The sequence below is a fragment of the Lycium ferocissimum genome, chromosome 1, assembly GCF_029784015.1.
Source record: "Lycium ferocissimum isolate CSIRO_LF1 chromosome 1, AGI_CSIRO_Lferr_CH_V1, whole genome shotgun sequence".
Classification (NCBI taxonomy): Eukaryota; Viridiplantae; Streptophyta; class Magnoliopsida; order Solanales; family Solanaceae; genus Lycium; species Lycium ferocissimum.
In genome coordinates, this window is record NC_081342.1 from 62922092 (window position 1) to 62947955 (window position 25864).

The 25864-nt window shown below is 36.7% G+C and overlaps 2 protein-coding genes across 3 annotated transcripts; one reads left to right on the forward strand and one right to left on the reverse strand.

Moving 5' to 3' along the window:
* Positions 1 to 251: 251 nt before the first annotated feature.
* LOC132056977 (patatin-2-Kuras 1-like) lies at positions 252 to 7754 on the forward strand. Its single transcript, XM_059449387.1, has 7 exons — positions 252 to 411; positions 637 to 818; positions 906 to 1089; positions 1631 to 1792; positions 4066 to 4371; positions 5349 to 5491; positions 7468 to 7754. The coding sequence occupies exons 1-7, from the start codon at positions 283 to 285 to the stop codon at positions 7520 to 7522; spliced, it is 1161 nt and encodes a 386-aa protein (XP_059305370.1). The 5' UTR covers positions 252 to 282; the 3' UTR covers positions 7523 to 7754.
* A 698-nt stretch (positions 7755 to 8452) lies between these two features.
* LOC132056990 (uncharacterized) lies at positions 8453 to 22963 on the reverse strand. Of its 2 annotated transcripts, XM_059449412.1 has the most exons (6): positions 22471 to 22961; positions 21764 to 22341; positions 19897 to 19979; positions 18218 to 18329; positions 9533 to 9585; positions 8453 to 9067 (listed from the first exon to the last, which is right to left on the reverse strand). In XM_059449412.1, exons 1-6 carry the CDS (start codon positions 22809 to 22811, stop codon positions 8924 to 8926), a joined length of 1311 nt encoding a protein of 436 aa, XP_059305395.1. In that variant the 5' UTR covers positions 22812 to 22961; the 3' UTR covers positions 8453 to 8923. The 2 variants fall into 2 exon arrangements, with proteins under 2 accessions (XP_059305395.1, XP_059305404.1); XM_059449421.1 differs by lacking the exon at positions 9533 to 9585 and having other exon boundaries at positions 8929 to 9067; positions 22471 to 22963.
* Between the last annotated feature and the right edge of the window lie 2901 nt (positions 22964 to 25864).

Here is a 25864-nt window from a genome sequence, read left to right on the forward strand (position 1 = left end):
AGATTAGAAACTTATCCTGACGCATTCATCCATAGTTATTTATTTATTTATTTAACATTTCATTCTTGTCGTCGTAGTAAAAGCCGAAAGACATTAAACAAAACGCTAAACTCGTGGGAAAAATGAGCTTAATGATCCATGACACCTAACACTGTTTACATGACTATATAAACCCCAGCTTGTTAGATGCTCAAAGCACCAAGAAAACCTTAATACTTTGAGCTATTAATTGATAATATTTGCTACTTTTCTAGTGCAAAAAAGAAACTCCAATTATCTGAAATGACAATTACTAATGAACCAGTATCTGCTGAGGTGGGAGAAATGGTGACTATTCTTAGCATTGATGGAGGTGGCATTAAAGGAATCATTCCTGGTACTATTCTTGCTTTTCTAGAAGGCCAGCTCCAGGTAATATATATATATATATGTGTCGTGAATATAAATGTTTTCACGTACTATATATGAGGTATTATTATGGTGAAATTAAAGAATCAAAATAACAGTTATTTCTTGCGCAATATAATAATTAAACAATATGACGAATACAAGAAATTAAGCTATTAAAAGGAACTCAACCTGTTTAAGTTTTTTATATAAATATATCCGATTAATGCATCTTCGTTTTTGAGCCAGGACTTGGACAAAAATAAAGATGCAAGACTTGCAGATTACTTTGATGTGATTGCAGGAACAAGTACAGGTGGCATAGTGACCACTATGCTAAGTTCTCCTAATGAAAATAATCGTCCGTACTTTGCTGCCAAAGATATTGTGCCGTTTTACTTCGAGCATGGCCCTAAGATTTTCTCACCAAAGTACATATTGTTTTAATATATTTATCGACTTTATTTTTCATTTGATCCATTCGATTATGATTATATTACTTTCAACATGGATATAAGTAATAGATTTGGTTTCAATTGCAGAAATGAAACTAGTGACGGCCCCAAATATGATGGAAAATATCTTCACAAAATTCTGCGAGAAGAGTTGGGAGAGACTCGTTTGAATCAGACTTTAACACATGTCATCATTACATCCTTTGACATCTACAACCTTCAGCCAACAATATTCTTCAAGTCGGAGGTAACTTCAAATATAAAGTGAATATAAAGGCAGAGATATAAGCCTTTTTTTACGGATTCGACGGAACTCAATAATTTTAACTTAAAATTTATATTAGTATTTTTAAAATTCCACTTATTCTGTATAAATAATGTTTTCAAAAGGTGTAATACATAGATAAACAGTTTAAGTTGATCTCAAATGACAAGTAAACACTTCAACTTTGAGAATGCACATATAGACACATCAACTCTCCGCTGTGTCTCGTGGACACCCGACGCTGACGTGGCACATCATTTTGTAAGTTGGAATGTTCAATTGACATATGCAGACGAGTCGAGGTGTCTAAACAATTGAGTCGAGGTGTCTAAACAATTGACAGTAAAGATCAAGTTTAAGTGTCTATTATAGTTAATTTAAAATCCGGTAAACTTTCTTTTCTAGAATTTAGAACTTAAAAACTCAATAGTTTAATTCGTTTGTATCTTAGCGAAGAATTTTTGTTTTATTTATATATGGTAAATTAGTAACTAGTGTTCTTTATTTTGAAACAAATTTACAGATAGAAAAATCACATTACATGGATGCTAAGATGTCTGACATATGCATCAGCACATCGGCAGCTCCAACTATGTTCCCTCCATATTACTTTGAAAATGATGATGGTCAAGGCAATATGCATAAGTTCAATGTGATTGATGGTGCTGCTGCAGCCGACAATCCGGTACATTAATTTCTGAATATTAATTCTTCTGCTACTCTCAAAAAATTACTCCTTCCGTTTCAATTTATCTTATGGTATTTTATTTGGCACGGAATTTAGAAAAGAAATAAAGATGGTAAAACTTATTGTATAATTCATATATATGTGTGACTGTAGTCATTAAGGCAAAATGAGCATTTTAAAGTTTTATGTACTAAATATTAAAGATGTCATTCTCTTTTACTAACTCAAAAAGAAAGAGTCAAGATGTCACACAAATTGAGAACGAGGGAGTAAAATATACTCCCTTAATCCCAAATTTATGTGCCACTTTTAATTTTTCAAGAGTCAATATGACTAATCTTAGAAGTTAAATTGAATTAGATCAACTTAATATTTTAAAATTAAAATTTAGATTTCAAAAATTATACAAAAAATACTATACTATAAGTTACAATTTGTCTCATATCAATATAATTTTTTTTAAAAAAAAAAAAAAACTCCTTCCATCCACTTTTACTTCTTGTCTCTACTAAAAATAGGTGTCCAATACTTTTACCTGTTCAGTTTAAAAACAAAGAGGCAATTTATCATTTTATACTTATTTTACCCTTATTATAGGCAAACTTACAGATATAACTACCTTCTATGAGGATTTTATCATTAGTAGCTATCATTTTCCAAATTACAATTCGTAGCTTACTTTTAAGCAAAAGTTGTGTATTTTGCGTGTATTTTGTGCATTTGAGCGAGACTCCCCCCTTGCCCGCCCAGGTTCGGACCCAGCCAATAACATTACTTTTCATACATATTTTTCCTAGCTTCTTCTCCTTGTATTTTGAGTGTATTTTCGTCATATGAATTTGGCTCATATTGTATCTCATATGTATTTGATGTCACGTGTATTTGAACTTTATTTGGATGTATGTCATATGTATTTGGCTCATATCTCTTGTATCTCATATGTATTTGAGCTTCTTGTCTTGCATCTGAATATATATGAAGAGACAAATACGTTCATATACAAGACACTCAGACCAAATACGTATGATGAAATACACTCAAGCCAAATACATATGACGAAATACACTCAGGCCAAATACATATAGATACAATATGAGCCAAATACATATGGCGAAATACACTCAAATACAAGGAGAAGAAGCTAGGGAAGTATGTAAGAAAAGAAATGTTGTTGGCCGGGTTCAAACCTGGGTGGTGGGTGAGAGCCTCTCCCAATAACCACTTCAACTACTCCAACTTCATGTATTTTGGTGTAGCTACGAATGGTAATTTACAAAATCACTGTAGCTACTAAAAATAAATAAATTAAAAGATAGTTATTATCAATAACTACCTCTTAGAAGAAGCTACACCAAGTAAAAATTCCTTATTAAGCTTTAATTATTCTCAATTCATTCCCCAACATTAGGCGACTTATAAAAATTAGGGGTGATATGGTAAGATTATAATTTTATTTATCGCTTCTTAAGGGTGTGTCAAGTCAAACATGGATTATCGCTTCTTAAGGGTGTGTCAAGTCAAACATGGATAGGTAAATATTTTAACATATTGGTCAAAGTGTACACATACTCCCTCCTTCCCATATTAGTTGTCAAGATTACTTCAAATACTTGTCTCAAAATACTTGCCATTTTACAAAACAAAGATGAAATTAATAATTTTTATCTCATATTATTACCCTTAATATTAATTGTTCTTGAAGATAATCAATACTCCCTCTGTCCAATTTATGCGATACACTTTCTTTTTTAATCTGTCCTAAAAAGCATGATACATTTCTATATTTACAAATAATTTTACTTAAAACTTCCCCATTCACCCTTCATGAAATGATTTACAGTCACACAAATATCTATGACTTGTTTTAGATCACAAGTTTCAAAAGTCTTCATTTATTTCTTAAACTCCGTGCCTAATCAAACTACAAAACAACAGCATACCGAGTGTAATCCCACAAGTGGGGTCTGAGAAGGGTAGGATGTACGCAGACCTCAGCTCTACTTTTGTGGGGTAGAGAGGCTATTTTCGATAGACCTTCGGCTCTGTGCCTAATCAAACTATATCACATAAATTGAGACGAAAGGAGTATTAACTAGAGTGCAATTTATTGAAGAGAGATAAGAATAAGGTAGTAAACATATACTTTTTATTTATGATTTCTTAAGGGGCATGTAAAAGCGAAATGTAACAACTAATATTAGACTGAGGGAGTAATCTAAATCTCGAAAGCGAAAAATACGAGTAACTTAAAATCATTTGATGCTATATAGGCGTTAATTGCCCTTAGCACAGTAACGAAACGTGCTGCGGAATTTGATCCATCATTCGCAAAAATAAAGCCAATGGACGTGAAAAGGATTTTGCTGCTGTCATTGGGCACTGGTGCTGCAAATTATGAGGGGAAATACAAAGCACAGGATGTAGCTAAATGGGGTGCTTTAAGCTGGATAAAACAAGATGATGGTACCACCCCTATAATTGATATTATTTCTGCAGCAAGTCATGCTATGATTGATGATTTCACTTCTACCATCTATCACGCTCTTGATGCTGGGAACAACTATCTCAGGATTCAAGTAAGTATTCATCTAGCTCACACACTTCAATATAATATCAGGGTACGTAGTGGTTGTGGGATCAAAATTTACCGTAATCACTTATTGTCAGAAAGAATTTTCATGTGTTTGGCCCTCATGCCCCCGCATGAGGTGACGTGTTGAAAATATAATTAAATAAATTAAGTTTTTAGATGATAAAGGCACACACTTCAACGGGCGAAACTGTCAAATACGGCTTATTTTGCAAAGTGTTTTCTGTTAAAATTACTTTTCGAAAGATAAAAATATATTTGAAGAGCAGTCATTTGTGTTTGATTAATCAATTTTAAAAATACTTTTGTCAATTTTAGAGCACTAAGTTCTGTTCAGTCAAGGGGTTCCAAAAGTGCCCCCCAGAAAAGCTAAATTTTTCATAATATAAAAATGGTTTCTGCTACAATTGGAAAACATTTTTTTATATATATATAAAAGTTTGACGAAAAACCTCAAATCTCTAAAATAAGCAGTTTTAACTTCCCAAAAGCTTGGTCAAACAAGCTAAAATTTAAGAGTAAGCATCATTGCAAGTATAACTAATGGTTTAATAGAAAGGTAACTGTCTCTCTTTCTTCTTGAATTTGTTGGCATGACGTCAATTGTACCCCCAAATTTTTTGATTTTTAGCTATAACAATATTTTACACATCTGTTTGTTTCAATTCATTCATCTTACTTTTTTTGGTAATTTGCTTTAAAAAAAAAGTGTCATCTTTTATATTTAGTGACACTTTAATTCCAACATCTCACATGGTATATTTAAAATCTCAAGATTCAAAAAAAACATTTTAACATATCGTACATGTTTTTAATTGGTGTGAAAACTTTCTTCACCATTCGATGATCCCCTCCTTTTATTTCTGTTACTTTCTATTGCTTACCCTATAGTTTCTAGAGAACAAGCATTAATTACAGCACATTAACCTTAAATAATTTATTATTCCTTATACGTAATACCAGGAACCGGCATTAAAAGGCTCAACTACCATAATGGATGATGCTTCAGTGGATAATATGAAATTACTGGTACAAGTTGGTGAAGACTTGTTGAAGAAACCAGTTTCCAAGGATGATCCTGAAACCAATGAGGAAGCTCTGAAAAGGTATAACACATTCTTTATCTATTAATTAGAGTACTATGTTTTGGTCGAATTATAAAATCTATTTTCTTTTATTAATGAATGATTATTAGATACGTCAAGTGAAGAAAATTAGTTGCAATAAATTAGTAGTAGTTAGATGACATAACCTTATAACAACATGAACATCAACAACATACCCAGTGTAATCCCACAAATGAGGTCCGGGGAGGATAGGATGTACGCAGACCTTATCCCTACCTTTGTAGGGTAGAGAAGATATTTCCGAAAGACCCTCGGCTCAAAGAAATGAAAAGAGAAGAAAAGAAGAGAAAGAAACAAAGAGAACAGAAAAGGAATTTGAAGCAAAGAAAACAAAGAGAACAGAAAAGGAATTTGAAGCAAACACAAAAAATATAGCAGTAAAATAACAAGATACAACGCAAATGTTCAACAGATGGTAATGTACATCAAAGAGTAAGAAACTACATGATTACTAAATAATATTGCTAATTACAAGAGGCAAAACAAATGCAGCGATAAGTAGTAATAGACATCGAAGGTAGGTTCCTGGTAAAGCCAAAACCTAATTGTAGATATTGATTTTTAAAGGGAAAATGACTTAATAATACTACTTAAGTAGGTATATTACAAAACATAAGGATACTTTTCCTTATATACAAAATATAACAACTTAATTACAAAACATACCAGATCTGGAAAAATTAAAAATCCCCCCTTCCCTTTCCCTTCTCACGTTTCTCTGTTTCCACCTCCCACTCTTCCCTCCCCCAACAGCCCAAGCTAAAATCATCAAACCTATAAATTTCCTTTCCATTTGATCTTTTCCCTTTTTTAGAACAGTAAACTTTTCATCCATGGATTTTATACCGGTGAATTGGTAGGCACTCTAACTCTGTCATTATCGATTTTGTCAAATACGAAAACCTAATTGAAGACTCTGTTTCACCTTCTACTTCGTTGTCGCCGTTCTCGTCAATGTCGTCATCCTCGTCTAAGTCTTATCTATCGGTAGATTAGCGCAGACCTTCTTCCCCTCGCCTTCGATGGACTGCCAGATCCATTGTAGAGAGAAGAAAACGGGGGGAAGTGTTTGTGCTAATCTCAGATTCCAAGCCTTGCCTTCGATGGATTGCGGACCTTGGAAATTGAGGAGACGTCCTTCAATGTGTAATGAATTTGAGATCTCTAGGTGTTGAATTAGAAGATTGGGTAATGAAGTGTGTGAATAATGTTAGAATCGTGACTTATGTTAGAGAAAATTGTAATTTTTTCTGTGTTGTTGTTGCAGTTGTATTAAATTTGTATGAAGGTTGTATACAATGTTATTGTAGTTGTATTAAATTTTCAAAAAGCTAGAATGAATTTTATACAAAACTTATACAGTTATATACATATTGCATACCGTTTTTATACAGTTTTCGTACACAAAAAATGTGACAATTCTAAGCCTTGAGCAAGATATACATATTTCATATAGTTTTCATACACGAAATTTTTAAGCCTTGAACAGATATACGCATTTCATACAATTTTCATACACAATATTTGAGCGAAATTTCGTATATGTTTTGTAAGAAATCTATTGTCATGTTTTGTAAACTGAAAAGTATCGACATATTTTGTAAATATACCCTATTCTTATGTATACATACGTCATTCTCCCATTTTTCAATGCAAGTATTGCTCATTAAAAAACAATAACAAAGACTAGCCCACTTGTAATTTATGGCACTTCAAATAAGTGAATAATCCATTTCTCTCTATTTGAGACCAGAGGGAGTATTAAGTAGGAGTGTTATTTTCTTAACTATTCAAGATTATGGTCAAAAGTTTAATAATTCAAAGTCAAAGTAATTTTCTATACAATGTGTAGTCTTTAGCTTGCATATGCTACACGATGATATATCGTTAATCATATTAGGTTTTAGTTTCTTGTAAACTCTTATTGCTATTATAATAATTTCCTTTGTATGTAGGTTTGCAAAATTGCTCTCGGATAGGAAGAAAGCCCGAGCAATCAAAGCCCTCTAAATAATTCAAGATAAGGCCTTGGATTTTATTAGTACTTGAATAAATGATATGCCAAAGAATAAGCGCTTGTAAGGGTTATGTTTGCCCATCAAGTTTCGTGTTGTTTTAGAACTGTTATGTTTTTCGATCTCATAAGTGAAGAAACGAGGATAAATTTCAATAGAAATATCCCTCTATGTAATATCTAAGGACTATGTAACCTTTTGGTTGTGTGAAATAAATAAAACTATTCTTCTAATTAAGCCCCCCCCCCCCCCGAAAAAACACATTTGCCTTTCTGTGCGATAGAATTTGAATGTTCTTTTTCTTCCAGCGAAAAATGTACAAGGTTAATAAAACTATGCTATATCTCTTGACGAAAGTCTAAATTATAATAACCTGCAGTGCCAATAGTTTGAAGGATAATGGAGGGAGGTATTTTACAAGCTGTAGATGTACATATAGTGAGACTACTAAGTACATAAGTGTGTTGGAGAACTATCTTTTGAAATTATGGGATCTCACTGGGTATGTTGTTGTTGAATGAGGGGTGCAGAATACTCTAAGCACATTATCCAAATTATTACTACAGTCAAAATAGACATCAGTGAACTCAACATCAACAACATACCCAGTAAAATCCCACAAAGTGGGGTCTGAGGAAGGTATTGTGTATGGAGACTTGGGTAGATTGTATGCAGACCTTACCCCTACCTTGGAAGGTAGAGACGTTTCCAGCATACCCTCAGCACAAGAACAAGCAATTCAAAGCAGTTCATTAATGAGATGGAATAGGCTTATTAGTAAACCCAAGAAGATCAGTAAATCACATTCAGAATAGTAGAAACGTTATTGGGAAATTCATAAAGGACAACCACGAGGAGAAAACAACACAAGAATATTATAGAGAGTGAAGGCAAGCTTATTAATAAAACAAGGCATCTCAGGAAATAGTTGAAGCAGCATAATTAATCAACGTTTTCGCCACCATCCAACTACAATTCAGACAAGTAAGATTCTCTAGTCCTTTCGAAGACCAATTACTCAGTCACTTGTTAGTTTCACTCACACTATCAGAAGGTAAAAATGTCAAGAACCCCAGTACATAAAAGTTACATAAACATCGTGATGCGTGCAAGTTATTCTAGACACCATTGTTATAATAAAAAAACATGGTATAAGCAAAAACTTAAATTCCTACATTTGGCTCTCCTTTCAAAGACAATGGAATCACAAAACTTCAAGATCCAGTTATGATCTTCCTTTGGGAGGCAGACATGAGTCAACCAACAACAAAAGTCCATCCCCCTCGCCGCCTCTCCCCACAACAAGAAGGAAAATTTCGGTAAGAAAAAGACTTCCAGCAATCTGCAAAGTAAAACTTGCATTTCTGCATTCCAGTGCAATGTTATACATGCTGTTCTAAAACTTGTAATCTGGATTGTCTCGGAGGCCAAGCTTAGAAAGAACAAGGCAGTAGGAGTCCCAATCTGTCCTTCGCATATACTTCAATAACTTCTTCCTCTTTTGCACCATTTCTTGTAGACCCTTACGAGAGTGCTTATCCTAAAACATTTGATAATTGATCAACAAGCTAATAAGAAAATGCGAAGAATTAACCTAAATAACCGCCCACCCTACCACTTACATTAAAAACAACCAGTAGATGTATAACATATGTATAAGTAGTGTATAATCAGTTTACTGGCTAGAAAAAGTAAACAGTGAATCCATTGGCTAATTGGGTAAAGATCTCTATAAATAACCAGCTCGCACTCATCTAAGTAATAAAGTTCTATGACAAGATAATAGATCTGAAACAATTAATGCACCGTCTTAAACGACAAGTTCTTGCAATTCGTAGATACCAGCCAATGTGTCTATTCTTTTTTTCCCTCTGATTTGGCATTCCAAGAACAATATTCATGCTTACCATATGAGAATGAACAACGATGTACTATGAATGGAGATTTCATGACATGTATTCCTGCAAAAGATGCTCAATTGGGTACAATTCAGCAGAAAACTCACCTTTTTGTGAAGAACTGTGGATAGGTGCTTTATTTTTGTTGTAAGCTGAGCCACTGAAAACAAGAAAAGGCTAACATCAACTTAAGATGTAAGAAACTACGAACACCATTGGAGCAGCACATATTGTGGCTTGATGGTGTTTTACTTCCATTTGAGACTTTGAGTATTACCTTCAAACCAAATCAAATTTATTCAACTTCCTTACATGTGTTTTTTCTTATAAGTTCAAGAGAAAAAACATTTATCAACAACAAAATAAGGTATTAGAAGTTGGACGACAAAGGATCTTCAACGAACTTTGGGGTGTCTCTCTACACATGTTGCCAAAGAAATAGGAATAGATTGCAATTATCTGTCTTATAATCTCAGTAGGAGCTGTTGGGCGCTCACACTGGTACAATTCAACATAATTCTTTTGATTTGATGCCTTATTAGTTCATATTTACTTGCTTTCCTTTAATTCTTGTCTTCCAATTCCTTGAAAGTTATCACATCATTCTCGCATAACTCAATGCAGATATTATTTAATACTGCCAACTAAACAATACACTAATTATGCGAAGATTTTTTAATCATTCGGTCAACCAAAACACAACATATGTTATGCGGCGATTATTTTTTCTTGGCTTAATGGGCAAATAGACACTTCTTGCACGAAATTCTATTGCTGACCACCCAATTCAAAGGGTTTTCATCCCGTCACCTGAACATGTTCAAAACATGTTATTAGACACCTCTGAACGTTGAACATGCTAATGTGTCATTGATCTAGTTAAACTGGAGAAATTGTCAGGTATGCACGTGTACAAGGAGCATGAATCAGTGATTTTTATTAAAAAGACTAAACTTAGACATAAAAAGAAAAGGAAAGAAATGCTAAGAGACATCCCCCCTTCTTTCCCATCTCATCTCTCTTCTTTTTTCTCCCTGGTTCATTCCGTCAAACACCCCTTCTTCGCCTCATGTTTCGAATTACAAAACTTCAGCAAAATATCAGAGGGAAGAGGCAAAATGGACCTTTAGGACTTTGACAATGGAGAAATCCCAAGCTTAAACAAACTGTGGGTGAATAGCAATCGAAGCTAACACCTGAACCAGACTTCTGACCATGAACCCGGATGACAACCTCGACCTCTCGTCGAAATGGTGAGGAAATAGAGACAATTGTCTTCTTGGACGGTGTTATGGGTGATGACTTTTGAGATCAAACTCTTCTGTGGATAAGTGAGTTTCTAAGGATCCTCCATAGCTTGCGGGTGGAGGTAAGTTCGACTATGTTAATTTTGAGGGAATAAAAGGGGATTGTTTGAGGTGAATATGGTGTGTGTTCTTAATGAAGAGAAAGAACTGCTGAAGATTTAAGATAGAGACATGGTGGGTGTTTTTGAGCTAAGACTAGTGTTTAAAGGTGCTGCAGCCATAAGTTTGTTGTGGTTAGTTCTTCTTCTTTTTTTTTTTTTTTTTTTTTTTTTTCTGAAACTGGTAACTGTAACTATATTTCATCATGAGCAAACAGTACATGGGCTGAACTGAAACAATATATACAAGAGAACTCCAAAAATCTACTGTCCTATGACTATGTTGAATCTAAAACATCAATGATAGAGACAGTATCATTTGAGTATATCTGATTACACCAAAAACATAACAACAAAATACAATTCAGCTTGACCTTCTGCATGCTATTCTATACATTCTCAAAACATCTAGAGTTCCTCTCCTTCCATTCTGTTGTGCCTAGTTCTATTAGAGGGTTTTGGCATTAGTTAGATTCCTATTGAGGAGAAGATTACCAGAGGAGTTTTTTATGGAGATGTCAAGAAAACATTTCTTAGCCGGAATCTATATCGGAAAATCAAACACCAACAGGATTATATTTCTCCAGCAATCCCTTGTTCCTTATCTTCAAGTTTTAGCAACCCCAGATCTACACCCATGAGCCTTTTCTCCGAACCTCATTGAAAATACTATTTGTCAAATAAAACTCGTTGGTGGTGGTGGGTGGGACAAATGGAGGAAAAAGAATTATAACGGACTGAGGAATTTTTTAACATAGTTTTGTGAAGATAAATTATGGCATGGCTTGATTTTATCTGATGTACATACTGATATGCTATCCCCATCGGCACGATTGAGTGACACATAGAATAAGAGGTAGTTGAAACACAGGTTTTGGATAAGTTAAGGTGTCTGAATGAACAAACGTGGAGTTAGGGGGGACAGAGATAGAATTCCATGCAAGTAGGAGTGTATATTTCGCTATTACAAACGTGGAGTTAGGGGGGACAGAGATAGAACTCCATGCAAGTAGGAGTGTATATTTCGCTATTAAGCCCATTTTTCTTTCACAACCAACCAAATATTGTATAGTACTTGTGCATTCTCTTATCACCTAACGATTTTGATTCTATGGGTAAAATCTTCATCTATTATTTCATTTTCTTTTCGATTATGATTCTATGTGTAACATCTTTATCTATTATTTCAATCATTTTCTTTTCGATTATGATTCTATGTGTAACATCTTTATCTATTATTTCATTCTCCTTTAACAATGAGCCTGGATAATAAATTGTTAGCAAATTGGCCTATCCATCTCTCTTTGATCTCCTTATCTCCTGTCAATACTTGTTGAGAATCGTCTTTAATATACTTCACCTTGTTTATGTCCCTACTCCTCTTCTGTCTTAGTTGTGCTAGTTTAAATATTTCTTTGTCTCCTTCTTGTGTTCTTAGCTTTTGGTACATGTCATCTAGGGCTACCCCTCGAGCTTTACCGATCACCTTCTTGGCTCTCTTATACTCGTCAAAGACTACTATGTCTGCTGCTTTTAGTAACTTCCTGTGGTACTGTCTTTTAGCTCTAATAACTCTTTGCACCTCTTCATTCCACTATAGGCATTTTTGTGGACGAGGTGCTAAACCTTTAGCCACCCTAACACTTCACTTGCTATTTTTTTAATCAAGTTGACATTTCATCCCACATGATACTTGCCTCCCCTCTAAATTGACATGGAATGCATCTCCAAGGTAAAGGCGGGGAGGTGGGAAAGAAACTAAAACTAGGGTTTATCAGCTTCCGTGCCAAAAACCAAAAAGATTTACTATTAAGAATAATTTATATTTCTTCTGGTTTGGTCTTTTGAGAAATCTGCTGGGCCCAACCCTAACAGCCAATTGCAGTCTTCAGAACTCAGGAAAATGGGTCCACATTTCTATCTTTCTCCACTTAAATACCAAGCTTAGTTCGCATGGCACAAGGCTCGTACCTATGACCTAAGTCACAAGTCATACAACTTCCGCCACTTGAACTAAGGCCTAGGGGCTACTTCTTCTGGTTGGTCTTCACTAAGTGATTTCAAAGGGTCACCACTTCATGTAGTAGCTCCTTTCATCCTAGTTGCAAGGTTATCTCAACAGAGACTGCTGCACACACTCTCATTTGAAGCTTTCAACTAATCATTCGCTCTTTCCTTCAAGCATTTGAATCACAAACACACACCGTTATTTTGCACACCTATGCTGTCCTGATAAAAGGACTCCTTATGCCAGTAAAAGGACATCTTGCTGCATTAATCCGGAACTGCTACGTAGGGTCACGACCTATTGAACAAAAAAGGCTTCTACTAGAGCCTTCAAATACTCTAAATTCTCATCTACAGTTTCAAGCGAAATGGGTGTTGTATTTTCTACCCCTCCACAGAAATCAGATTTTAGACCTATATCACTACATTACTATATGTAGAGAAACTTTCTTCTAAAACAATTGAGTCTCAATCAAATAGGAGGTTCACAAAACAGATTTAGATGAATCTCAACTAATCAAAATTTCATTGACAAAAACATAGATTCCTACTTTTCAAATGCATAATAAATGTCAATTGCAGTAACTGCACCTTTGGATATGATGGAAAACAGGAATATAGTCAAAGGAAATGCTTGGGAAGCAAGGTCTCTGCTAGCCTAAACATTTGACTGACTACACTCAGCTGGTTAGCATAACTTGAAACTGAGAAGTCATTACCCTTTCTTGGTCCCACAATCCACATTCTCAGTGATCAGAAGAAAGGCAGATTCCAAACTATTTTTAGTCTTCATTATTTTTCTTTTTCCTTTTTCGAGAAGATAACATGTATTTTAGAGGTCTAATATATGTCACTTTTCCTCCTCTCTCTCTCTCTCCCCCTTTCTCTCAACGGTAAGTTTACAACTCCCCACCCCACCCCACCCCCCCTCCTTCCTGGCAGCGAACCACCCCCCTCAGGTACGCAACCCTCTCCCCCTTCCAACGCCGGCGGGTATAGGGCATTTTTCCGGCCAGACCTCCTTCTTTTTCTCTCCTTCTCTCTCCTCTTCTCTTCTCTTCTCTTTTCCTTTCTTTTCTTTGCTTTTTTGCCTCTTGTCTTCTCGTTTCTGCACCTGGAAACCTCCGCCAGTGGGTTTCCGGCGGTGAACAGTAACTCCGGCGGCGAACAGGTTTTTATTTTTATTTTTAAATTGTTTTCACCTGGAGTTGGTACCTCTGGTGGCTCATATTAATTCATGTGTCTTTTAACCTTGTTGAATCTTGCCTGCTACACATTCTTGATTCTTGACTTTACATTCTTGCCTTTATTCCTTTAGCTTATTCCTTTATTCCTTTAGCTTATAGTGCTATCTTTCTTGTCATAGTAACCTGACTTGCATATAGTCCCTTGATAACTGTGCTTTAGTATTGATTCTTGTTTGTTTTAGATAAATCTTTGATTTGCTTTTATTTCCCTTAGTGGCTTTAGTGAGTGATGGTAGACTAGGGTCATGTTCTCGGTCGGGGACAGGGGCTAGGCTTAGAGGGGGTAAGTGGGGTCAGGGAGCGTCTAGGTTGAGAGTAGGGTCCTGGAACATTGGGACTTTGACGGAGAAGTCCATAGAGCTAGTTAAGATTCTTAAGGAGAGGAGGATTACGATAGCTTGCGTCCAAGAGACCAAATGGGTAGGATCTAAAGCTAAGGATGTGGACGAGTATAAGTTATGGTTCTCGGGTAAGTCAATGTATAGGAATGGGGTAGGCATTTTAGTAGATAGTGAGCTAAGGGACCAGGCCGTAGAGGTTAGGAGGGTCAATGACCGGATGATGGCGGTTAAGTTAGTTGTGGAAGGGTTTACCTTGAACATTATTAGTGCTTACGCGCCACAAGCAGGCTTGGACGAGGAGGACAAGAGGCGCTTTTGGGAGGATTTGGATGAAGTGGTGGGAGGTATACCTCGGGGGGTTATGATGATGAGCATGGAGGTTTCGGCTTCGGAGTCAGGAATGGAGGAGGAGTCTCACTTCTGGATTTCGCTAAAGCCTTTGGATTGGTGGTAGCCAACTCGAGTTTCCCAAAAAGGGAGCAGCACTTGGTAACCTTTCGTAGTTCGACGGCTGCGACGCAGATAGAGTTTCTGCTCCTTAGAAAAGAGGATAAAGGTCTTTGTAAAGACTGCAAGGTCATTCCGAGTGAGAACCTTACGACCCAACATAAGCTTTTGGTGATGGATTTGGGGATTACGAGGAAGAAGAAGAAGAAGAAGAAGAGGGTCGCGGATGACCGGCCAAGGATCAGGTGGGGGAGTCTGACTTTGTCGAGTGCCCAGGGAATGGGGCAGAAGTTGATGGCTATGAAGGCTTGGGAGAGTAGGGGGGACGCGAGCAGTATGTGGGATAGGACGGCGAGCTGCATTAGGGAAGCAGCTAGAGATGTCCTGGGAGTCTCGAGAGGTCACCGTGGTAGGCGACGAGGGGACTGGTGGTGGAATGGAGAAGTCCAGGGAAAGGTGGAAGCAAAGAAAGTGGCGTACGCGAGGTTGGTAGACAGCAAAGATGAGGAGGAGAAGCGGACGAATAGGGAAAGGTATAAGATTGCGAGAAAGGAAGAGAAGTTTTTCGGCGGCAAAAACGGCAGCTTTCGAACGTCTATATGTAGAACTAGAGGACAAAGGCGGGGATAAGAAGTTGTTCAGGCTAGCCAAGGTGAGGGAGAGAAAGGCACGGGACCTGGATCGAGTAAAGTGTGTCAAGGACAAGGATGGCAAAGTATTGGCAGAGGAAGCTCTCATAAGATGGAGATGGCAGTCATACTTCCATAAACTCTTGAACGAGGAAGGCGATAGAGATATTGTGTTGGGAGATTTGGAGTACTCTGAGAGGCGTCGCGACTTTGGGTATTGTAGGAGTATAAAGGTGGAGGAGGTTAAGGTCTTTGTTCGCGGGATGCGCGAGGAGGGAAGAGCTACGGTCTGACGAGATACTTGGGGAGTTTTGGAAGAGTGCGGGCAGGGCAGGTTTGGAGTGGTTGACTAGATTGTTTAATGTTATTTTTGAGACGGTGAAGATACCTAAGCAATGGAGGTGGAGTATGATGGTTCCTTTTTATAAGAACAAGGGTGATATTCAAAGTTGCAACAATTATAGAGGGATCGAAATTTTGCTAAGCCCTTGTATGAAAGTGTGAGAAAGGGTGGTGGAGATGAGGGTGAGAAGAGCGTGTCCCGTTTCGGAGAACCGGTTCGGATTCGTGTCGGGCGCTCGACTACGAAGCCGTCCGTCTTGTGAGGGCTGGTGGAGCAATATAGGGGAGAGGAAGAAGGACACAACGCGTGGTTTTCGTCGACCTAGAAAAGGCTTACGACAAAGTGCGAGAGGTTTTATGGAGATGTTTGGAGGTCGGTGTGCACAGCGTACGTTAGGGCGATCGAGGACATGTGTGGGAGCTAAGACCGAGGATAAGGACGGTGGGGAGGAGACTCGGAGCAGCCCGGTGGAGATGGGGTTGCGCCGGGGATCGGCCTCTTCGCCCATTTTTATTTGCTCTAGTGATGGATTGTCGACGCGGCGAATTCAAGGTGAGGTGTCATGATGTATGTTATTTGCGGATGACATAGTCTTGATCGACGAGACACGCGCGGCGGAGTGAACGCTAGGTCGGAGGTTTGGAGGCAAACTGCGGAGTCTAAAGGGTTCGAGTTGAGTAGGCCCAAGACGAGTACATGGAGTGCAAGTTCGGTGACGTGACACGCGAGGCACGGCGTGGAAGTGAGGATTGGTACCGAGGCCGTCGAAAGAAAAAGAAGTTTCAAATATCTTAGGTCTATTATACAAGAAAATGGGGATATTGACGATGATGTCTCACATCGTATTGGCGCAGGGTGGATGAAATGGAGGCTTGCTTCAGGAGTGCTGTGTGATAAGAAGGTGCCACCAAAACTTAAGCGGAGTTCCTGAAAGTGGTTGTGAGACCGACCTTGTTGTACGGGGGCGAGTGTTGGGCGATGAAAGAGCTCTCGCGTCAAAAGATGAAAGTTACGGAAATGAGAATGTTGCGATGGATGCGTGGGCACGCCGGGCGAGATAGGATTAGGAATGAAGATATCGAGGATAAGGTTGGAGTAGCGTCGGTGGAGGACGAAGATGAGAGAAGCGAGGGCGAGATGGTTTGGGCATTATGTTAGGGAGAGGCACGGATGCCCCGGTGCGGACGTGTGAGAGGTTAAGTTATGGATGGTTTCGAAGAGGTAGGGGTAGGCGAAAAGTATTGGGGAGAGATCTTTGAGACGGGACATGGCGCGATTCGAACTACCGAGGATATGACCTTAGATAGGAGGTTTTGGAGGACTCGGATTAGGGTAGAGAAGGCTAGTAGGTAGTCTTGTTTCGATCATAGTCTATTGTCCTTTTGTTTTTAACGCCTACTTATATGTTGTTTTCGTACTCGATTATCTTATTTATCTATGGTAGCTACGCCCTTTTTTCGCATCTTTCTATTTTGACTTATTCGCTTTCTTTAGTTTCATTTGCATTTTGCTTTGAAGCTACTTTGTGCTTATCTAACCTTTCTCGTTGTGTTTTCTCTTGGCCGAGGGTTTTTCGGAATGTGACCTCCCTATCTTCCGAGATAGGGGTATGGTCTATACACTTTACTCCCCCTTGCACCCACGTGTAGGATTTCACTGGGTATGTTGTTGTTGTTGTAACATGTATTTTAGACTTCATTCTAGTCTTTGTTTCCTGCACAGTTCTCCAAATTAATTAATACTGCTTTGTCAATAGATCTTCTATGTTTGTACAATTAACTATAATCAGAGGAAGAATTTAAATCGGCCTTGGGAAAAAATCATAGCACACCATTGTTTCAATGGATATAAATTGAAGATTACAATAGAGAACAAGCATCAGCTTGGATTAAAATGCTGAAAAATGGTGTTATGTCAGGAGAGGGGTAGAGGATAATGTCCAATGAAGGAAGAGTTATTGGGCGGTGTTTGATTATGGATGTATGTCTGTGTATCAATGTACACTTACAGCTCTTTCTCACAAAAAAAAAAAAAAATTACTCTAGAAACAGAAAAATAAAAATCTGCTTAAGTGGCAAGTATCTAGCATATGTAGAAATAAAGAAAACAACTTCCATATTAAACCCAGATACAAACTACCCAACGGAACCTCAAAAGTAGCATAAAGAGCAACAAGAATACCAAGCCAAGAAGAAACAAAGGAAACACTGCTGAGTAAATAAAGACACTAAGAAAAGCAGTTAAACTGGTGCATACATGATCCAGTCTGAACTCTTGAGGTCTGTATATCATGAAGTTAAAAACTAGAAACTAAAGGTAATAAAGGAAATAGCAAGCTTAAACAACTTGACATCATAAATCTAGACTACTAACCTTGAACACGTGCAGATCCACAATCTGACTCAGACATTTTAAATTCATCTCTCACTTTTTGTAGCTCCAGTTTCATTTTTTCCCCAGATGACATGTTATCTGGGTGGAAAAACTGTTCAAAATTGTCCATAAGTTATTACAATCACTTAAATGACTGACAGTCACATTGACAATAGAAATCAGATCACTGATGCTACTAGTTGTGCTAAACGAAGTAACAAACTGAAAGAAACAATAAGGGGATAAGAAATCAAGGATGAGTCTCTGTAAATTATGACTGCAAAATCAAGACCACCATCTTTCATGCTTTGTTTTTTCTTGTTTCGCGAAATTAAACGAAAACTGGACAAATTGATCAAGTTGATATGCAATATGACAAAAAGCAATTTAGTCTGGCTAATACATATCTTCACATGATGGTAAAGCAAATTATAGCTCATATGATTGCCTTCACCTTTTCTCTAATGCAGTTCACGATTATGTATAACATCATAGTTATTAAAATTACCAAATATCAGCAAACAAAAATATCATGTTTAGTGTTAAGGTCTGTTTGATCTTTTGTGTTTCAAAAGTCGACTTTATATTTTTAAGTCAAATGCATCTACCTTCAGATAGGAAAGACTATGCTTGCTGCACAGATTATTGTGAAGCTATTATTCTTCAGATCCCTTAAATAAATGCCTCATAGGTGATCCCGTATTCAGAAAACAAAACACTTATAGCCTGTTTGGCCAAGCTTATTTTTCCCCCAAAAGTACTTATTTTTTCAATAAGTGCTTATTTTAAAAAAAGTGAGGTGTTTGGCCAAGCTTTTGAGAGAAAATAAGTGCTTTTGGGGAGTAGCAGAAGCAGTTTTTCAGAAGCTAAAAAAATAGCTTTTGCCCAAAAGCACTTTTTTGAAAAGTACTTTTGAGAAAAATACACATAGAAGCACTTTTTAAAAGCTTGGTCAAACACTAATTGCTGCTCAAAAGTACTTTTTAAATTAATTGGCCAAATACAAACTGCTTTTAGCTAAAAGTACTTTTTTTGAAAAGTACTTTTGAAAAAAAGTACTTTTTAAAATAAGCTATTTTTAGAAGCTTGGCCAAACAGACTATTAGTGTCGTTTGGTTGTTGATTAGAGTTATGCAGGGATTAGTTATGAGGGAGCCTATGTATTATTTTATTCAGGGATTAGTTATGGTGGTTTAGTTATTCATTTATTAGTTATTCCATCTCTTATCCAGCATAAAATAATACATAAATTCCCTCGTAACCTATACATGTATTAGTTATGCAGGATTCTAAATAGCTAACCGAACACCGTATTTGGTGTGTGTTGAATTTTATACATAGCAAAAAAAGGCTACCGAACATGATACAAGTTATGCAGGATTTAATACAAGCATAAATCACCTTCTAACCAGCAATCAAATGACTTAAAAACTAGTCAGTGAAGGCTGGACATCAAAGAGGTTTATCTGAAGGAGACATTTGATATTGACAATAGAATTAGTAGTAGAAAGCTTTTTTTAAATGACCAACGGGGATAACAGGTCTATCCTTCTACCCTTCTCCACTTAAATAACAGGTCGTATCCTTCTACCTTCGCCACTTGAACTATGCCCTGGAGCAGAATTAGAAGTAGCAGAATCATTTGACAGAAAGATAATTGAGAACAAAATGCTACTTGCCTTTTCAACCAAGTGTTCTTTTGGTGGATGCAACATAAAGCTTGGTGTACCACCCAGATGCCCCAAGACATCAAGTCTCTGAACTGTAAAAAATAAATGTAATTAACACTAGCTCTATATAAAAGATGATGTTCACCATCTTCTAAAAAAATACAAGTATTTGCTGCTTACAAAGAAGGAAGCACCAAATATAAATGTTGTTATAGCTTATATCAAAGAACACAAGTATTGATAAAAGCCCTCGATGCACACTGCACATATAGCTAATGAATAAGAAATCCAAGCACCACTGGCCAACTAATCAAACATACAAAAATTGCAAATATATTGCAAACACAAAAGATTACATTGACATCAGTGTGAAGACTTTGCACATTTTCCACCATCATTTTAAGAGCAAAATTTAGCAAGAAATTCTTCTGCCCGTGGTATTGGGAGAAGCTCTTATGGAATTGGGTTAGAAGCTCTTATGGAATTGGTAGGAACCCAATTCCATAAGAGCTTCTCCCAATACCACGGGCAGAAGATTTTCTTGCTAAATTTTACCTTTTTCCTTTTTTACTTACCTTATCAAAAAAAAAAAATGGAATTGGGTTCCTAGAGAAGAATCATTGGAAAAAATATACACTCACTGGATATGCATCAGAATCAATAATCAATCAATAGCCACTTTGTATGACCTCAATTAGTTCCAAATACTTATCTGTTATTTATATAATTACAATAGTGGTTGTACGGCCAGCTTTTATGCACCTCAATTATTCCACAGGGTATCTACTAAATCCTACCAGCAGAGACACCGAATAACTTAGCCCAGCTATGTTGAGGCATATAGAGGAAATCACCTAGCAATTTTTTGCTTCTGATAGGACTTGAACCCTTATCTCCCATGATTCCTATTCCACTTTATTGACCGCTAGGCCACACCTTTAGGTGTAGCTACACTAACATTGTCTTTTATATTTATATAATTATAATAGTGGTTCTACGGTCAGCTTTTGTGCACCTCAATTTTTCCACGGGGTACCTACTAAATCCAACCAGCACAGATACCGAATAACTTAGCCCACCTATGCTTAGGCATATAAAGGAAATCATCTAGCAATTTTTTGCTTCTGATAGGATTTGAACCCTTATCTCCATGATTCCTATTCCACTTTATTGACCGCTAGGCCACACCCTTAGGTGTAGCTACGCTTACATTTCGCCTTTCACATTTATAGTGGTTGTACAACCAGCTTATGTGCACCTCAATTACTCCACGAGATACCTACTAAATCCTACCAGCCCAGACGGAATAGCTCAGCCCACCAATGCTTAGGCATATGGAAGAAATCATCTAGCGATTTTTCGCCTATGATAGGATTTTAACCCTGATCTCCCCGTGATTCTCATTCCACTTTATTAACCGCTAGGCCACACCCTTAGGTGCAGCTACACTTTGCACTAAATTTTTTATATTGATAATAGCGTTGTCCGGCCAGCTTTCCAGCACCTCAATTATACTAAATCCTACCAGCACAGACACCGAATAGCTCAGCCCACCAATGCTTAGGCATAAGAAATAAATCACCTAGCAATTTTTTGCCTCTGATGCGATTTGAACCCTTGACTCCCATGATTCTCATTCCACTTTATTGACCACTAGGCCACACCTACACTTGCATTTCTTTCAGCAATGTATACATATGTGTGTGTGTTTGTGTGGTGTTATTTACTAAAGCATTAAGCTTTATGCTTAAAGCTCCTATGGCACACTGCATATAATATAACTAGAAAAGTCGTAGCATCACATTAGATATACATGGTTCTACACGAATTATTCATATAATCCAACATATAAGCAAACAAGAAAATGGAAACTCACTCATTGTCTTCTTAGACTTTTGGTCATCAGGCTGACTCAATTTTTTAAGAGACTCTTTCAATTCTTTATACACAACATCACCAATCATCGACTTGCTCTCTTTCTCCTCAGTTTCCCTTATCTTCACCAATCTATCCTTCAACTCTTGCAACGAAAACCAACCCTTCTTCTCATCCTTCTTTATCGTCGGCCTCAACATTTTCAACTTCTCGCCCAATTCACCGTGACTATACGACCTAACAAACTCCGACCTCATCCCTTCTTCATAACCACCACCCTCTCTATCCGTCATCATTTCCCTCCCGAATATCGATGCGGGCAAGTTCCCATTTTCGCTCCCACCTATCAACATTCCCGATCCTGCTCCTCCTTTCACATTATCTTTATTATTCATATCAGGTCTCAACTTAAAACTATCTTTATATCGCGAAAGCGATAACGAATTAAACAACTTCCCTCTATTCTCATTCTGGCTATTGTTGTTAACATTGTTGTTGTTGAAGTTACGTAGGTTTTCTCGAATCCTGTTGAAGTCAACCTTTCCAGTGGTGGGGCCCGGTCTCCTGTCAACCTCAGACCTGAATATGAATAAAAATGAAAAGATTGTCATATAAGAGCAATAAATACTGGATCATTGAAACTTGTGATATGGAATAACGCATAAATATTTGTGTGGCTATAAATCATTTTATTTATAAACCACAGACCTGACATTATTATTATTGTTGAGATTTTTTTTGTAGAGTTCTTGAAATGAAGGGGGTGATGATGAGGTGGCACGGAGACGAAATTCAGCTAGGTTTTTGCGTATTTCATCAAAAGAAGAGGTTTTTGAAGATGGGTTTTGTGAGTTATTATTGGCTATAGATGAAAAAGAAAAGGGTTTAGTTGTGTTAGGTGTTGCTTGGTTGGGTTGTTCTGATGAAGGGGTGTCATTAGGGGTTGTTTGGGAGTTTTCAAGATTGCGATTTGATGAAGAAGAGAAGAATTTGGGGAAAGTGGGTTTTGGTTTTGGGCGGAGTTGAAGGAGTTTAGTGGTGGTTGCCATTGTTGTTGAGGTTTAAGGTTTTGGGGTTTTAGGTTTTTTGTTTTTGTCACTGGTTTTAGTGAAGATGTAGATGACGACGGCAAAATCTTTTCATTTCTTCTCTCTTTTTCTTGAAAAAAAAAAAAAAAAAATACAACTGCATATGATTACCTCCACTGTTTCTTTTCTGATAATTGAATTTCGCGAATTATGTGGAATAATAATAGTAAAACTTACGCAAATAATTACCTTTTAATACCTTCTAACAAGTTATAGCTATAAGTTGAAGATTTACAATTCAGAATGCTTTTTATTTGTATTTCGGTTATCTGTACTCGCATTTTTTTGAAATACAGTGAGATATATATAAATACGGCAAATTGAATTAAAAAAAGGCTATATTTATGGCAATAAAAATCTTTTTCAAATTATACGGTAATTTGTATTAATGGTTCCATGATTCACGCAAACCTCATGAGGTTCCATTATAGCTAACGTCTCTCTATCAAAATCACTCCATTCAAAAGTTTTTTGCTAGTTTTTGTTGTATTCGGTTGTATTTTGCATTTTTGAAATACACGAAAATATAAAATTTGGCAAAGTAAAAATAGGCTGTATTTATGGATCATATTCGAGAAAAGGCCACAAATAGTCCCTTATCTATGGGAGTAGGTCTAAAATGGTCCCTTAATTATATATTTACCAGTTTTAGTCCTTTAACTATTCAAAAACTTATCAAATTTAGTCTCCATCTATTTTTTTATACAAACAGCAGTACAAACTCATAAACCATTCGAGATTAATCGTTAAACCATTCTCGTACCTATATTTCTCTCTCCCGCTTCTTTTCCTCAAGTTCCTTTTGTTTAAAAAAAAAAAAATTACAAGCGGCCAAGTGTATTTCTCGAAAGCCTCTAAAATTCGAAAAGATAAACTCAGGCACAAAATTTCTGTACCCGTTCTTCTTAAATACTACTAAAAAATTGGTAAGAACCGACGGAAAAAACCGATGGATAGATGGACGGATTCCGTCGGTTTTTTTAATAATTTTTTTTAATTTTTTTATAAAGAAAACCTGACGGACTGCGTCGGTTATTTTTTGCATAAAAATGCGCGAAAAAATATAATTATTTTTATATTATTTTCTAAAATAAACCAATGGAGTCCGTCGGTCTTTTATTTTTATTTTTTATTTTTTATTTTTTATTTTTTTATAAAAAACCGACGGAGTCGGATTCTGTCCGTTTTTAGAGCGAAAAAACAGTATAAATTAAATCAATGTAATTATATGAACAAAAAATATCAGTGGTCTAGTGATAAAGCCCTTTAATGCCAAGGAACATACCCGGGTTCGATTCCAAGTTCCTACATTTCATTCTTTAATTTTCAAAAAAAAAAAAGGCGTGAGACCGTCGATTTTTAAAATTTTTTTTTTAAACAAAACCGAGGACTGGGTTTGTACGTTGTTTGTATAAAAAAACAGACGGAGACCAAATTTGATAAGTTTTTGGATAGTTAAAGGACTAAAACAGATAAATGTATAGTTAAGGGACCATTTTAGACCTACTCCCATAGATAAGGGACTATTTATGGCCTTTTCTCAAACATATTCTCTTCTTTCATTTTAAATGATAAGTCAAATTAAATCAACCATGTATCACGCATAACGGCTGAAGTTCCATAACAACCCACGTTTCTCTCTCCAAATTACTCCATTCCAAACTTTTAGAAATACTTCCAAATACAGAAAAATATACACTCGAATACAATGAAATATGGTTGATTGTTTAAGAAATATAAAATTGTAGTATGCGTATATACAATGGAATACAATGAAATGTATCAGAAACTGTGTCGTAAATTAGAAATACATTGAAATATAGCGAAATATACTGAAACAGTACACTGAAATATATTGAAATATACTGAAACAGTACATTGAAATATAGCGAAATATACTGAAACACCACAACCACAAACCCTACCGAACCACCACAACAACTGGAAAAACCCTCTTCCTTTCTCCGCCGCCTTTCTTCCGATCCACCATCCTGCTTCACTCCAAAAACCCTACCGAACCACTACAACAAACTGGAAAAACCCTCCTCCTTCCTCCGCCGCCTTTCTTTGATCCACCACTGTCCTCCTCCACTCCAAAAACAATATCGAACCACCACCAAAAACCATTAATACATGAAGCATAGGGAGTTCAGATCTGAAGAACTAGAACCTTAAGGTTTTTTTCGAGTTTGGAGATGGAGATGGTAGTAATAGTGGTGGTGGCGGCTCCGGTGAAACCCACTGCTCCCTCTTTTTCAGATCTGAGTGTATTCTCAGATTTGGCTTCGTTCCACCACCGTCGCTGCCACCTCATCATCATCAACAACAAAGATAGGTAAAGAACATCGACGGCTTTCGCGGCCAGCTTGAGTAAAGTCATGGTTGTTATTCGACTAGGAAGCAGCAATAACTTGTGTAACAACGATGTTGCTACAATTTCTACGAGCTTTAACGGTCAGTTGCCTCACGAAGTTCGGCTGAAGGAGAAGAGAGGCCGGAGATAGAGAAAGGAAGAGAGAGAGGCGGCAGTGAGGGGAAGGGGAGAGAGGAGAGAGAATTTTTTTTAGGATTTGGAGAAGATGATAAATCTTGAATGTGTAGTGAGGGAGAATAGAGAGGTACATGTATTTCAAAAGTTATGGGACCAATTATGAAATGTAATTTTGGAAAAATAAAGCTACAAAAATTAAATAAAAAATAAGATAGTTATTATTCATAAATAAGTCTTAGAGGTAGTTATGGCAAGTAAATTTTCCATAATAATACGGCCTCGAGTTCACTTTACTCATCACCCTTATTAAAAATAAATTTATCAAAATAATTGTCTTAATTATTAGTTTTTACCTTTACCCTTACTTAATAAATATGGAGATAGACTAATACAGGGGAGAAATGATTTTTTGGCCCTTTATAATTTTCGTTTTCCAGTTTTATGACCCTTTTACAAGAGATTTTCATTTTTTATACATAAAAAATCTGAAAAAAATACATAAGAGATCTCAAAGGGAATTTTT